Below are 17,190 nucleotides of genomic sequence, written 5' to 3'. Positions count from 1 at the left end.
GAATCCCACTCAGTGGGGTAAGCACCCCCCCCCCACCCCACGGCAGCCCATAAGCTGTGGACTTGGCCAAACCCCACAGCCGATCAGCCTGAGGGGCAACCCTACCCACTGGCTTGGCCAATAGTACTCAAGGCTCAACTATAACAGGAGGGAACACACAACCCACACAGGTGACCAGGGAGGCTGTGCCAGGACCCCACAGGACCTGTATTATTCTGTGAATCACACTATGGAAAAGTCTTTTCTAGATTTTAGCAGATTGCCTGTCCCTCAGCTACACTGATGCTACAGCACAGTTCACATTTTCTATATTCTGAAATTCTTTGGCTGAGTTTGATTGTTCATGGAATTCTTGTAGCTGCTTAGTTTACCTTGAGTTTTGATTTAAAATTTTAGCAAAAGCACCCAAACCAGGCCTTCATTTTCAATAAATTTCAGATTTCAGATCCACATTTCATTCTTTATTATACTTTAAGCACATTATGCAATCCTTGGTCAATGTTTTATAAGCAGGTTTTGCTTTTCTTCCTTTTGGCTGAAAGAACTTTCTTAAACTAAATATCAGTGTTCCTGTTCTCAATGTTTATTTGAAAATTGTTCATTATAGACTCATATTTCAACTGTATCCTTTATTTCCTCTAACATTTTGGTATTTGGGAGGGTGGGGAAAGCCTTTTGAAACAATGTTTGCCTCTATCTCAATTAAACATTTAAATACACACAGCTTTCAGTATGAAGTTCTAAATACTTGCGTTTTAAAGAACTCAGGTGTTTATTTTCACATATATTTCTATTTCCTTCTCTTACAAATGGCTTCTATTATTTTCCCAGAAAGGATCAGGGATTCTCTATGGATAATTTCTAGAATTTCCTTTTAATCTTGAAAGAGTTTAACTAGAAGTGCCAACGGGATAACAATGCAAATTTCATCATAGACACCAAATCGAGAATCAATAAGGCACTGAGGTTTTAGATTGTTAAGTTTAGGTTGCAAGTTGGATTCATTCCGTTCTAATATCTCTTAGAAATATATTGCTGTATAGATAAAGTAAGACTTTATTTAATGTTTCAATGGTCTTTGTTTGCAGCATCTGCAGAGGTGGGTTGTGACACTGTCTGGGAGAAAGATCTCAATTCACACATTTGCTACCAATTCAACCTGCTTTCATCTCTAACCTGGAGCGAGGCACATTCTTCATGCCAGATGCAGGGAGGTGCTTTACTAAGTATTGCAGATGAGGCTGAAGAAAAATTCATAAGGAGTAAGTAGGTGAACATTGCTATTGATACAATTAAAATGACTGTTGTTAACAATTACATCCATGTATGCAATGATATATTCTGGGGGAAAAAAGTTCCTTGGAAAATATTTTCTTTTATTCATATTGTCCAAACTCACACCCAGAATTCTGACTGGAACCGCAGGCCATTCCATTTAGCACCCAGTCATGTCTTCCTTGTTTTCTCCCCCTTGGAGTAGAGAAGTTAAGGCCCAAGCAAGGGACCCAGGAGAGTTTGCTGCTCAAGCAGTTGAATCTGGGAGACTTTGAAACTTAAATACAAATTCCTGCTCTGCTAGAGATCTTAGCCATTCAGTTTCCATTAGTAAATAATCAAGTCATTCATTCATTCATTAAAATCTTACCTATTACTCACTGGGTGCCGGTACATTGGAGGCCTTCTGGTGGATGCCTGAGAACTTAAAACTTAGTTGGAAAAGCAAAAGCACACACATGGTAACTAACAGTATAAGAAAATAATATCAGATGCCAAAAAAGTTGTGCTAATGAGCGGTGTCTTGTGTTTCACCTATCACCTAAACTCTCCTCTTACTTCACCTTTAAAGATTAAATGTTTATATGTGTACATACAGATTTTTAAAATAATTTTTGGAAACATTTGAAAGTGTCACAAAACTAGTCACTTTCATAAACAGTTTCTGACACTTTTTCCTGATTTTATTGCACATGTAGTACATGTTTATTCAAGAGTAATTTTTAAATTTCAAGTAGACAGAAAGAAAAACCAAAGAAAAGTCTCCCCCAATTCCACAATCCAGAAATAATCATGTTTTTTTTCCTGCAAAACATGGATCCATACATAGTATCTATGAGAAATTGTACTTAGGGGTGGCCAGTTAGCTCAGTTGGTTAGAGCGTGGTGCTGGTAGCACCAAGGTTGCCGGTTCGATCCCTGCATGGGCCACTGTGAACTCTGTAAAAAACAAACAAACAAACAAACAAAAACAAACAAACAAACCAAAACACATGAGGATCTGTAGGAGCTGTGGTGCAGTGGTTAGGAGAAGGGGCCAGAGAGCCAGCCAGTCTGACAGGAAATCTTCTCCCAACTCAAGTGGAGAAGCATTTGCATTATGCATGGCCTTTATGCCCCAACCTGCTATGGATCCTTTGGATCCAGACTCCTCAGCTGGATTCCTGAGTGCCCAAGCTGAGGTCACCAGACACACAGGTGGTAAGAGCGCATGTGGTAAGAGAAGGAAGACTTTCTGGGGGTGACCCAGGACGCTTCCTCCTCCACCCTCTAAAACCCTTAAGTGCAGGAGTTCACACACATTCGAGGGTCTGACATTTGGAACCATGCACTCTTGGATGGATGGATTGACCATTAAGAGGCAGCATTTCTGGATGCTTAGAACGAGCACTTCACAGCTGCTTGTTGTCACTGAGCTTTTAGAGAACTGCTATGTTTCTCAAGACAGTGAGAGGCTGGCTTTTTTGACTCTGAAGCACCAGGGTGGGGTTTAGTAGCATTTAAACCCTCTTTTGTCATTGACTGGAGTTAATTTATGACTCCATGCTCCAGGAATAGGAAAACTAAAAAGAAGTGTAGCATTGATTTTTTTTTTTCCAAACTCCAATTTCTCTTCATTTCAGAGCACTTGAGCAGCAAAGCAGTGGAAGTGTGGATGGGTCTGAATCAGTTGGATGAAAATGCTGGCTGGCAGTGGTCTGATAGAACACCACTCAACTATCTGAACTGGAACCCAGGTACCTGCAGCATTTTAACAGGTGGCATCATCCCACAGCCTGAAGCAGCAGTATTTCCCACATATATGGAAGGAGGCATATCATTTTGAAAGTGGTTTATCAAAATTTTTAAGCCTGACTTAATTCCAATAAGGCTTTTCCAGACAAGAAAGTGGAACCCTAGAAGGTAAGCTATGTATTTAGCCAAGGTTGCAGAAGGATTTGGGTCACAGCCAAGATTTTAGTCAGCCATTTAAAAAAATGACCACAAATAACAAAATATTTCTCTACTTTAAAACAATAAAATCAGCTGTGGCTATCTTTGGGAAATCATTCCATTGTCATGCCTGGACTTCAACTGCAAGATCATAGATATAACATGTTTTAGGATTTACTATATATGCCAAAGATAAGGGTCCTCCCCTTGATGCTAAAACTATATCTCAGTATATATTAAGCTAATCGCTTTTGCTTCTAACATTAAATACAGACACACTGTATTTTCAGAAATAAATTTTGAGCCATTTGTTGAATATCACTGTGGAACATTTAATTCATTTATGCCAAATGCCTGGAGAAGTCGGGACTGTGAGGCCACTTTGCCCTATATATGTAAAAAATACCTAGACCATACTGATCATGAAGTAGTCGGTAAGTGTTTTTATTTTCAATTGTTCTCATGAGTTGCTTACTCATCCTCTCAATATATTCAAATTCCTCTATTTTTTTTGCAACTCATTTATGATTTAAATTAGTTAAAACTAGTTTTTATATAAATAAAAATGTGTAACTAGATAATATCTGTATTCCAAAGGCACCATGAATTTAACAAATGCATTTAGGTTTTTACTAAAAACTAAAATAAAGCAAACTAACGTAAACATGAAAAACGTTTTCTCCCTCTCTTTTTAAAAAATTTACGTTCTTAGTCATTCTGCATTAGAAAAACTAAATATGCTTCCTTTTCTATTCTAGCTTTGAGTTTTATTTATGGTTACAATACAAAGTAAATGTAACTTAGAAAATAGTTTTATAAAATGTTTTACTTCATTGATTTCCTATCACACTCCATAAATATTTTTTAGTAACACATCCTCTTTCCCGAAATAACATACAAAACTTTTAGGTGTAACTAAGACTTAAATACTACCTAATTACAATCTAGTAGCTGGAAACCTAATTATTTCTGTTTTTAAGGTCTGTTACCTCTTTTAAGTTTCTGTGGGAATTAATGTCTTAACTCAGAATGTAGAGATAAAAACATAACCATTGTTAAAAGAATCATTACCAGTATAATTAGAAACAACTCTAGATTTAAAGTAATAAGCTGAATTATCATTTAAAAATATTATCCCTTACAATTAGGCTTTAACTTTTGTTTTCCTTTAAGTAGCTAAGCCTAGGGGTATTGTAGAATATGGGGGCAGGGGCAGAAGAAGCATGCCTTCTTGTTATGTAGAGATATTTTTCATTATTTCAAGAATGTGCTGAAATTGCTACTGTCATTATTGTTCTTTCCCTCCCTCTCTTCCTTCTTTCATTTCCCTTCAATTCTTCCTTCTTCGTTTTTTTTCTTTCTTATGCCCTCCTGCCACCCTTCTTTGCTTCTGTTTTATTTACTCCCTTGATCTACTGATTGAGGTCAGAGACCAGAAATGAAGGTAGTTAAGCCAAGTTTGTTTGGATTATTTGCTGTTGCTTCAAGTTCAACTAATAATTTTGATGATCTAGCCCAGTGTCTTCCAACTGTGTTTCCAGGATGCCCAGGTTACTAGCCTGACCCCACCCTTGTTTTAATCAGAGAAGTTCCTGTTTTATCTTATCTTACCTTTACAGTGAAGTTTAAGGTTCCATTTTTAAAGGGGCTCTGTGACTCATTTTTTTTTAGGTTGAAATCAGTGGAATAGATGATATCTAAATGTGCTAACTTTCTTTGATTGTGATTCTAATTGCTGTCAGAGTCCTAGGAACAATTTTAAAAGCATGTCTTGTTTCCCAAATAGCAATGGAGTTGTATCTAACTAAATTAGTGCTTAAGGGAGGTACTCAGTTGTGGTTACTAAAATAAAGTAAAAATGCTATCACCAGGTTGGGGGCAAGTTCCTGGATAGAGGAAAGCCAACACTTGTTATGCACACCACTGCCTTCCCTTCCAGTGTCAAAGCATTATGACACTATTTTCCTTTAAGTCTAACCTGGAGTCCATACTCATATGAACCGGGAGGGACATTACAAGCACTCAGACTGACCCTCAAGATGAAAGCTATTTGTCATCTCTGCTCTAGAGGAAATGGCCAGAATTTCAGACTCTTTTCAGCTGAGGATAAATATGTACCTCCACCCATATACTGCACATATGATCCTTAGAATATCATTTAAATTATTTTCCATAATATTCCTTTGTCAATGTGAAAAGCTTTTAAAAACGGACAACTCTAGCTGGTAATTTTTATATCTAGCCCTAACTCTCAGTTTTGGCTATATGGCCTTTACCATGTCTCCTTACCTCTTTGTGCCTTAGATATCTCATCTGGAAAATGAAGCACTGAGATCCATTAGATCCTACATCTAGATCTAGATCTAGATCATAGATTGGATCCTTCTCAACTCTGAGATCTAGAATTCCATAATTTCTATGTTATTGTTTCATATGTTTTCTGTTTTTCAAATTTTTAAAGTAATCATATGCTGATGGCAACTTATATTAAGGGTAATAAGTAATGTTCTAAAAATGTGGAAAATGACATTTTGTTGTTGTTGTTGTTGCTTTAAAAAGAAAAAGATGCTTGGAAATATCATGCTACCCACTGTGAGCCTGGCTGGAATCCCCACAATTGTAATTGCTATAAACTTCAGAAAGAAGAAAAAACCTGGGATGAGGCTTTGCATTCTTGCCAGTCTGATAACAGTGTATTAATAGAAATAGCTTCTTTAGCAGACGTGGAGTTTCTTGTAAACCTCCTTGGAAATGGTGAGTGCCAAATGCCTTTGATTTCATAGGTCTGAAATATAATGTAGTAACTATCTTTATTAGTGGTGTTGGAAAGAAATTAAGCTATTTAAAAGTGATTATTTGCAGCACATATATCTGAAGTGTGTAAATAATAGCCAGTAGTGCAAATTTATTGGATTTTTACAAAATACATGATCAGAAACTTTGTGACATCTCACATATGCCAGAAATATTAATGTTTTTATTTTTTAAGGGGCAAAGTTAATTTCCTGAAACTTCTAAAAAAAAAAAAAAAATCCTGAACCTGTAATTCAGTTCATGGCCACTAGATAGCAGTAGTGTACTGTGGTCATGTAATCCAAGCAACAGGAAATTGTTTAGACAAATAATTGGATTTCAATAACTTTAGCCAGTGAAAATGGATAATATTTTTGGTGTGGTCATTTTCAAGTTTTGTGCCATGGTCAGGAGTTCCAAGCTCCTAGGCCTCCACCCAGCTTTAGCTGATCAGAGAGCAGGTGTGCCTCTGCCTGTGTCATGTAGTATTCAACATAGAATTCCACAAAAAAACATTGAAATTGCTGACTTAGAATTAATTTATAAAACGGAAAAAAAAAACATCTCCAGACGCTATTCTGATGAGCTTTTCAATATTAGGTTTTAGTTTAGAATGAAAATAGAAATCCATGTCTCTGGGTTGTTTTTTTCCTTACCCTTTGCATTTGGTATTAAAAGAATACTGTGGCTGCCTCCATCTCAATATGGGCACCTGGATGTCTCTCTCAGCTACACAGGGTCTTTCCACCTGACCTGGGCTGTCCAATTTTATTTTTCCAGCAATCCATTGCTGCCATTTCAGTGCTTCTAAAAGATTCTGCTCCTTTTTCCCATGCAAAAAAAAAAGAAAGAAAGAAAAAGAAGGAAGGAAGGAAGGAAGGAAGGAAGGAAGGAAGGAAGGAAGGAAGGAAGGAAGGAAGGAAGGAAGGAAGGAAGGAAGGAGAGAAAGAGAAAAGAAAGAAAGAAAGAAAAAGAAAAAAATATGTCGCAAAGCTAGACTACCATTAAAAGATTTTTGTTTTTTTTCCTGGGGGTGGCCGGTTAGCTCAGTTGGTTAGAGCGTGGTGCTAATAACACCAAGGTTGCTGTTTGGATCCCCACATGGGCCACTGTGAGATGCGCCCTCATTAAAAAAAAAAAAAAAAAAAAAAAAGTTTTTTTGTGTATTCTTTTCCTAAAGCAGTAGACTTTCCTACTTTTTCTTTTCTCTAGGCACAAACAAAACCAGACTTTTCAGATCTACTTTCCATACAGTAGCAGGAACTAGAGTGCCAGCAATCTGACTTGCATTGAAGCTTTGTCCTTGCATTGGTTTTAGCTCATGCTCTGACCCACTTATAAGGCCTACATCGAGCAGATCAGATAGGATAGCACAGGAGGAAAAGGCTTAAGCAAGTATTTTATACTAAGCCTGAAACAGGTTTGGTCATACGAAGAAATCACTTACCAATTGGTATATTTTGGTAATAGCCCCAGTGATTATCTCCTTTACACATAATAGGGTTCCTGTAAGTAATTTACATTTATCTCTTACAGAAAATGCATCAGAAACATGGATTGGTTTGAGAAGCAATAAAATTCCAGTTTCCTTTGAATGGTCTAATGGCTCTTCAGTCACCTTTACTAATTGGCACACACTTGAGCCCCAAATTTTTCCGAATAGAAGCCAGCTATGTGTCTCAGCAGAGCAATCTGTAAGTTGATTTATTTGTTCAGTGCTCACTTTGCTGGACTTGTATGTACCAGGGGCTTGGGCTATGGCAAAGACCAAGACAGACACAGTCTCTGCTCCTCATGGGGCTTCCATGCGAGGCTGTCAGCACGCACCCACAGGAAAAACGGTAATTCTAGTTGTCATGATAGCTCTGGGGCGCAGGTGACATGATGGCGAGAACCTCGGGTTGGGGCAGCTACTTCAGATAGGACAGTCAAGGAAGGCTCTCTGAAGAGGTGGCATTTAAGCTGCGGTTTAAAGAAAGAAAAAAAAAAGCTCTTGAAGAGCAGGGGGAAGAACATTCCAGACTGGGACAGCTAGTGCCAAAGCCCAAAGACAGGCCAAGCCTTGCCATGTCTGATGATCAATGTAAGGCAGGGTCTCTGGTCCTGCTCTCAGCAGGTGGACACAGAATATGGTGAGGCTGAAAAGGAACACCAAAGGAGCCATGGATAGGGGTTCATACCACTACATTCTCACTGGCGGCTGGGTTGGAGACACAGGAAGCAGGAGTCACGTGATCCGCAATCCGCTGTCCACTTCTCTGCCAACTGCCTTGCCATCGTAGCCACAGCAGTTACATTAGTGGCTAATGGCTAACTGGTTACAACTAATGGCCGAGTAGTTATGGCGGATGGCCATCTGATCACAGCTAATGGCAATCAAATAACTGAGCCAGCATCTTTCCACGTGAGGCCGAGAGCCTGGAAACTGCTCTCTGGAACTCCATCCCTACAATTATAAAAGACCAGTGTGGTGAGATGCTGTGAATAGTGAGAGGGTGAAAGGAAAAATGCAAAAATGTGAGGCGTATGCATCTTGTATAGGAACCACTAACAAGCCTCAAGGAAACAGAGGGCATGGTCTGATTTACATTATTGAAAGTAACTGTGGCTGCTACATAGAGAATAGATTGGAGAGGGGTAAAATGGAAGCTGCGAAACCAGTTTGGAGGCTACTCCGGTGGGTGAATTGGAACAGTAAATGTGGAGACAAGCAGACACATTCAAGGATCCTCTGGAAGACAGGTATCATTGCTAAATGAGATGAGGGGGTTAGAGAGAGAGAGGTGTTTAGCTTGAGGAGCTACCATTTTGGTGGATGTTGGCCCCATTGTCCACCATGGTGAATATTAGGGGAAGAACTGAGGTGTTGGGAGATTACTCTGGAGAGTGATGATGTTTGAGCTCTATTATCTTATTAACATAAAAGGATTTCAACAGCATGTGCAACCTCTTTTGAAAATTGTGAATCAATGGGAAATTGCTCTTTTCCTTACATGAATGTAATGGTCCCAGTGGCCTTCACATCACACTTACCCCTATGCTCTAGTCTCTCATTTATCTAAAACATCTGATTATACAGAATTAGTTTAATCCCAAGCCATTTGAAGGGTTTATTATATGTTTAGAATAGATTTACTCTCTTTGATCAGATAGCTGTTGAACTCGCTGGCTGAGTTTTAGGAGGTTATTGGGATTTGGTGGGTGTCCCCACTCTTTCAAACCACCAGGATACCATATCAAGTACCTCCAAGAAGCAGGGTATTCATGTTCTTTAAGTAGTTTGACAAAGTAACTGTGCCAACCAAACATGGAAAATTTCTAAGCACTTACTTTTATGGCATTTTTACTGTTTTATCTTTTAAGGCGGTCACTGATTTGTGCACTTACTATTATGGTGCTAAGGCAGTGTCTCAGAGTCACGTTTGAGGAAGGACAATCACCTCTGTAACTATTTGTCTTGGGTCTAACTCTGCTGAAAACCACCACAATTTATTCTATAATATTTGATGCTTTGTTGGTTTGTTAGTTTAGATATAATTAAGTTGACCTTCATTTCCTACTGATATTCTCCTGTTTTATTTCACAGACATGAGTCTTTCACTTAACATGTTCACAAAACAGGAGCCAACATTTGGATAGAAAAATTATTTTTAAGAGAGTAAGGATAGGTATTAATATTATCGGATATGTCAGGACAATGCTGTTGTGTGATATTTTGTGGTGCCCTTTATGGCAGCTCAGTAGCTCCTTAAATAGCAGATGTATAAAAAATAACATTTATTCCCATGAAATAGAACTCAATATGAATATAATTATTATAATTAACAAGTTACCTAAGCATGGTTGAAGCCTGAATTTGAATGTGAGAACCTAGGAAATTGGTTATTCATTCATCCATCCATCCAATAGTTATTAAGCAATTATAGTGTGCCTGCCTCTATTCTGTAACTGCAGGGGGAGGACCAAGGGGCTGCTCTTACAGGTGGTGAGGTCAGCCTCTTGCAGAGTATGTTTCTGAGGGTCATGGAAGGGCCCCATATTCCCCTAAAAGCCTACATGCCTGAGATACCACCTAAAATTTGAATTGTATGGTTTTAGCCTAATGGGCTGATTTGTGTTAAAATAAAAAATTCTTTGGAAAGAAGCATAAAATTTTAACCTATTAGCAGTTGTACTTTACACTTAGAAGTGCTTAAAGAGTAGAAACAGTATTCTCACTAGGTCTATGGAATGGTTTCATCCAAGTGGTTGGCCCCCAACCAGCACCATCAACTTCAGCTGAAAACTTGATAGAAATGTGAATTGTCAGGTCCCACCTGACTTACTGAATGAAACACTCACTGATCATGGGACCCAGTCATCTGTGTTTTGGTAACTCCTCAGGTGATTCTGGTGTACCCTAAAGATTGAGAATCAGTGCTCTAACCCATCCCTTTACAAGAAAATTTGAGAGCAGCTTATTGTAAAGCCACCTGAGCCTGGTACTAAATCCTAGCTCTGATTTTTACTGACTGCGGGACCTTATGCAAACTATTAAATCTCACCTTTAAAATGGGAGGAACAATGCCTACCTCACAGGAATGTTGAGATAATATATGAAAGTCATTCAACATTAAGCCTGGCACACAGCAAGAAGTACTCGTTGCTGCTCCCCTCCTGCCCACCAATCTAGGATTGATCGTCTTGGAATTGTTTATATGTTGGAGAGAGAGCAGGGCCTCCCACTCATATGTACAGGGAGAATCAGCCCTTTCGAATGACAACACAGGTCCTGACATGTTACTCCATCCTGAACCACTGATTATTAACCATATTTTTATTCAAAATAGTTGGTGTTGCCTATTAGCATCACTAATGGAATGTATTCCTTCATCTTGTAATATTTTTCCCCTTAGGAGGGACACTGGAAAGTGAAAAGTTGTGAAGAAACCCTTTTTTACATTTGTAAGAAAGCAGGCCACGTCCTTTCCAACGCTGACTCGGGCTGTCAAGAGGTAAATGCTGTTAGCCTTGTGATTTACGGGCAGGCACTTCATAACTAAAACAATTTATCCACCATTAACTTACAGTGAAACTTTCTCCCTCCCTCCCTCTTCTACCTTTGCTCTCTCTTTTCTTTCTACTCCCTCTCTCCCTTCCTTCTCTCCTCCTTTTCTTCTGAGTGTGGAATACTTTCAACAAACCAGTTATCAGCTAGAGGCACATAAAAGACTTACAATTCTGCAAGGACTGTCTTTCCATCCTCTTTGACCTAAGACGACTTTTCTTTTGAGGTAAAAAAAAATAAAAATGTAAATGATACTATTATACCATCTGTACAAACAGTGGCTGTCATGCAATGCCCTGTCTCACTTAAGGTTTTCATCATCTTCCCGTGGGATGTCAGAGTGAAAATGGTGCATTCCTTTGAGCCAGAGAGTGAATTTCTGCTTCCAAAGTCTTGTTTTCCTGTTCGCTTTTCTCAAACTTAAATATTTGAGTAGAATACAGTATTGGAGACAAGTGCATGTTTGCAAAATATTTATTATTTGGGAAACAGATAGTAAAACGTACTTTAGTATTTTAAGTAATAAAGTATTTTCAGTACATTAAGTAATAAAAAAATACTTAAGACTTTAGGTTTAAACTTATAAGGTAGAAAATTGTTTTAAATTTCTTAAAATACACTTATATCCTACAATAAAGTTACAAAAAAAATCTATCAAAAAAAATCCTCTTAGTGTCCTCAACACATGCCTTCTCTCTCTCTCTTTCTCTCTCTCTCTCTCTCTCACACACACACACACACACACACACACACACACACACTTTCCCAAACTAGGTTTTTATGCTGTTCTGCTTTAATTATTTTCTCTTCTAATCCAATTATTTATGTTCTAATTAAACAATGACCCATCTCTTCAGAAACTGCATTTTATTCATTAATCAATGTGTAAACATGTGAATTACTCTTCATATTCTAGCTTAACAATACACATGCCATAGCTGACATGTTACCAAACATTTTATCTAATGATTACAGTTCCTGAATTAGTTATAGCTGATCACTGATCTAATCTCTAACTGAACAGAAATATGAAAAAAACTTCTTACTGTGGCTTTCAAGTCAATTCAACATATTTTGTGTTGAGAGGGCAATTCACTTCTTACATAGCAGAAACAGAACGGATGTTTTATTCAAATGTTTTTACACTGCTTCCTTTTTCTGGCTAGACCTTAATTCTAAGGTCAGACCCGGTTCTCTAACTTTATGGTGAAATTCCCGTTAATTTCTTTATGCATCCTATGCGTATGGTTTCAAAAGGTTCCTTTCTTTTAGCCAATTGCTTCAATATAATTTTCTAAACAGTCTGCATATACAAAATCAATTTATACAATAAGTCTTGATCATTTCCAAGCAAAAAAAAAGAGATTTATTTTTCTCTCCAAGTCACTTTTTTGGGGATTGCACAATATAAGCAATTGTTTCAGTGTTGTCATCATCACCTGATTTCATTCAAAGTGAAACGGCACCTCAGATACAAAGGATATTCACGGATACCATCAATTATTCTTCCCACTTTCATTATGTGGACAAAGGCTTGTAGCAAAGAGCCTTTGTTTTTCTGGTTATTACTAGGCCACATTTCTTTAGCCCGTTCAGTTCTTGGATTTTTTTGTTTTGCTAAGTGGCCTGTGATCTAAAAACTACTAATGAAGAAAGACTACTTTGTCAGAAAAGTCAAATTGTCAGGCTTCCTCCACCTGTCCTTCCAGATGCAAAAGCAGTCTAACCTCCCTGTCCCATCTGCAGTGATGCACGGAGGGGCTCTGGCCGCAGCTGTCAATTACTCACACAGACAAGGTTGCGGGAGATATTAAGGCAGTGAGTTCAGAGCACATCCTGGCTGGCTGAATGTGGAACTCCTGTGATCCACACCTCATTTAACCATATGTTCTGAGCTAAAATACCGTGTTTCCCCGAAAATAAGACCTAGCCGGACAATCAGCTCTAATGTGTCTTTTGGAGCAAAAATTAATATAAGACCCAGTCTTATTTTACTATAATATAAGACCAGGTCTTACATAATATAATATAGCATAATATAATATAACATAACATAACATTATAATATAATATAATATAATATAACATAATATAATATGTACCAGGTCTTATATTAATTTTTGCTCCAAAAGACACATTAGAGCTGATTGTCTGGCTAGGTCTTATTTTCGGGGAAACACGGTAGCTAATTTCTAAAATAAGGTTTTCTTTAATTTACTGCAAGATGGAGACCTTTCCCAAGAAATATAGCAGAAATCATTTTATATCTGATCAAATTCTGGCAAGCAATGGCATGGCACAAAATGAAGTATATTTTAACACAGGTGAATATGTAAAAATAGATATAAATGATGTGATTTTATAATATTAAAAGAAAAAGAACTAAAATAACTCGGTTGAAATACAGGAGACTGATGAATGCATGTCTCCTATATTGTATGATTTTAAAGAATAGAGCCACCCTTCATTGCTCCCAGAGCTGAGCTGTGGACCACACATTTGTCACTGTTTTGTCTGAGTGCCAAAGCTTGCTTTCTTTCTCTCTAAAAGGTTAGCCAGTTGATTTAGGAGTACTCTTTATCAAAAATATATATATTTTGGGCAATTTCTATTTGGATGCATTATAATCCTGCCAAGACCATCCTGGATTGCACCAGAATTGGGTTCCAGGTCAGCTTATCCACTCGTCAGTGACTTTATCCAAGTCCCTAACCTCAGTGAATCTCAGTGGTATAACATGAAATAAGTAGTATGAAAGTTGAAAAAATATACACCATGGCCTAGATCCATCTGTCCTCTTTGTTCATGCTAAGTCTCTGTCTCTATTCTAAGGTCTCTGCCTGTGTGTCTCCCTTGATTTTCACAACAGCCTCATGGATGCAATGCCACCCCATTTTACAGAGGAGGAAATTAAAACACGGAGAGATTAGATAAGGTCACACTGGGGTAGAGCCAGAATTCAAACCCATGCATTCTGTCTTCAAAGCCAACATTCTTTAATTTCTACCAGTCTGTAGGAACCATTTGTTTGAAATTCTATATGTTTAAACTGTGTGTGTGAGTGTGTGTGTGTGTGTATGTGTGTGTGTGTGTGTGTGTGTATGAGAGAGAGAGAAAGAGAGAAAGAGAGAGAAAGATATTTTGAGAAAGTGCCCCTTTATTTTCATTTGCTTTTAAGCTTTTAAGTTTTTCGGGGTTTTTTTTTATTAAAGTTTATTGGGGTGACAATTGTTAGTAAAGTTACATAGATTTCAGGTGTACAGTACTGTATTACATTATCTAGAAATCCCATTGTGTGTTCACCATCCAGAGTCAGTTCTCCTTCCATCACCATATATTTGATCCCCTTTGTCCTCATCTCCCACCCCCCACCCCCCTTACCCTCTGGTAACCACTAAACTACTGTCTGTGTCTATGAGTTTCTGTTTCTCATTTGTTTCTCTTGTTCTTTTGTTGTTTTTGGTTTATATACCACATATCAATGAAATCATATGGTTCTCTGCTTTTTATGTCTGACTTATTTTGTTTAGCATTATAATCTCAAGATCCATCCATATTGTCACAAATGGTCCTATTTCATCTTTTCTTACTGCCGAATAGTATTCCATTGTGTATATTACGAATAGAATTACCATATGACCCAGCAATCCCTCTCCTGGGTATCTACCCAAAAAATCTGAAAACATTTATCCATAAAGACACGTGTGTTCATTGCAGCTTTGTTTACGGTGGCCAAGACATGGAAACAACCAAAATGTCCTTCGATAGATGAATGGATAAAGAAGTTGTGGTATATATAAGCTTTTAAGTATATTAAAACTTTTAGGTTTCAAGAATTAAATAAATCTAGAAGTGACTGTAGCTAATGGCATTACCAGATAGAATACATATAAAGATGTCAAGAAAAATTCAAATTTTGAGCTTGGAGTGGGTCAGAAGAGAAAGTAATGTAAGTGGTAAATGAGAATACACAAATAAAAAGATCTTTTGCTGTTGAACTAAATCAGATGATGTCCTCAATTTTCTGTTTCCTGTTTTCTGAGGGATGGGAGAGACATGGTGGATTCTGTTACAAAATTGACACCATCCTGCGAAGCTTTGACCACGCCTCCAGTGGTTATTACTGTCCTCCTGCGCTTGTAACCATTACAAACAGGTAAAGTAGAAATTTTCTATCAGAAACGTGACTGCTTTGACCTGAGGGCTCTGGGAATGATAAAATCTCGCCACAAGCAGTAACTTGTCAAAATCTAAAGAGTACTGTACATTAGCGTATTAAATTTTTTAAAGTATTTGTTGAGATGAATTAAAATCATGCTATGTTATTCCTAAATTGATTTTTGAGTAACAAATAGTAAAATTTAAGATGACTTTTACTTTCTATAAACATGTGTTAGTTATCTAGCTTGCTACTATATTCAATTGTATTAGATTTTATCTTCCAAGTACTATGTATGGACCAACTCTAAAGCAGAACTATGGCATACGTAAGTTTGTTTTTGTCCCAGCCTCAGCCTCCCAGTTCTGCCCAAGTGACTTGTGCTGGCAACTCAGTCACCAGCCAAGATCCCGGGGTACCACACGCTCACCCCAGTGAGGCATCTCTTTCAGGCATATCGCATTCATATGCACTGCTCTGCAAACATGTCTACATCCAGAGCAGTGACTCCAACATGGGACATGCAAGTTGAGGGAAGGAAAGGTGCCATGCTCCTGATTTTTATTCATTTAGACCCCAACAGGTTAGAAAAAAAGACCCACATTGTACAATTCTTTGAGTGATAATACATCTTGGAATATTTTCCAACACCATCTTTTGTCTGAGAAGGTTGGGCAGTAGATGGAAAGTCTCCTCAGATCCAGGAGTGTCCGCTGGCAGCCCTGGTAATCATTTTCTGCCATTACTGATTTCCGTTTGAGTTAAGACACTCCTGTCACTCACCAGTACCCAAGCTTGTAATTGCTAATTGATTTTCCACTCTTCTGCACAATTGAGCGACAGGTTTGATAGGCACAATTAGAACCACCTGCTACAAATTACTTATTTCTTTTGTTATCTGGTAACTGCTCCCGGGCTAGGACTTTTAACACTTTGTGGAATAGAGAGGGGAAGAAAAACAGACCCTTATTGTTGGATAACAGAATTTTATTTGCTTGATGTTACCATATTTTTTCAGGCCTGGCCACTTTTATTCCAGACAGCACGAATGTGGAGCTTGGGTTCCAAAGTTACCATGGATACTTACCTAAATACATGTATATCTAAATCTTGAATCAATCAGTCAAGGAATATTTGGTACAAAATAATCCAAATGATATTCAATTTTGTGAAAATTTTCCAAAAGTTACAAATCCTGTAATATCTCATTTTATCCTCGGTTTAAGGGTGCATGATTTTCAAACATATGTCAGCTCTGTTATTCTCCTGCAGCCACCATAACCTCCAAACAATTTTACAGTTAACTTTTTTATTGTGGTAAAATATACATAACATAAAATTTACCATTTTTGCCATTTTTAAGTCTATAGTTCAGTAGCATTAAGTACATTCACATTGTTGTGCAACCATCACGACCATCTATCTCCAGAATTTTTTTCATCTTCCCAAACTGAAATCCTGTACCCATTACACAATAACGGCTTATTCCCTTTTGCCCCCAGCCTCTGGTTACCACCATTCTACTTTCCATTTCTATGAGATTGACTACTCTAGTTACCTCATAAGTAGAATCATATACTAGTTGTCCTTTTGTGCCTGGCTTATTGCACTTAGCCTAATGTCCTCCAGGTTCATCAATCTTGTAGCATATGTCAGAATTTCCTTCCTTTTTAAGGCTGAATAATATTCTATAGTATGTATACACCAAATTTATTTATCCATTCATCCATCAATAGTATGTGTTGCACCTTTGGGCTATCGTGAATAATGCTGCTATGAATACGAATGTACAGATCTTTCAGATCCCTGCTTTCAATTCTTTTGGGTAATATACCCAGAGATGGAATTTCTGGATCACATGATAAACCTATTTTTAATTTTTTGAGAAACAGCCATACTGTTTTCATCACAGCTGCACCATTCTGCATTCCCACAGCATTCTAATTCCTCCACATCCTGGCCAACACTTGTTCTTTTCTGTTTT

The 17,190-nt window shown here is 37.8% G+C and overlaps 1 protein-coding gene and 1 non-coding gene across 2 annotated transcripts in view; both read left to right on the top strand.

Moving 5' to 3' along the window:
* The window catches only part of PLA2R1 (phospholipase A2 receptor 1), a 99,435-nt gene that overhangs the window by 26,761 nt on the left and 55,484 nt on the right, over positions 1-17,190 (top strand). The window contains 7 exon segments of the mRNA XM_019727258.2: positions 1,089-1,262; positions 2,898-3,011; positions 3,498-3,641; positions 5,767-5,961; positions 7,537-7,694; positions 10,896-10,994; positions 15,091-15,203. Of these exon segments, the coding sequence (XP_019582817.2) occupies positions 1,089-1,262; positions 2,898-3,011; positions 3,498-3,641; positions 5,767-5,961; positions 7,537-7,694; positions 10,896-10,994; positions 15,091-15,203 (997 nt within the window).
* TRNAT-GGU (transfer RNA threonine (anticodon GGU)) lies at positions 2,132-2,205 on the top strand. Its single transcript has one exon. It is a non-coding gene; the product is annotated as a tRNA-Thr (tRNA).

This window comes from Rhinolophus sinicus, linkage group LG01 (assembly GCF_036562045.2).
Source record: "Rhinolophus sinicus isolate RSC01 linkage group LG01, ASM3656204v1, whole genome shotgun sequence".
NCBI classification, from domain to species: domain Eukaryota; kingdom Metazoa; phylum Chordata; class Mammalia; order Chiroptera; family Rhinolophidae; genus Rhinolophus; species Rhinolophus sinicus.
This window is presented reverse-complemented; position numbering and strand designations above follow the sequence as displayed.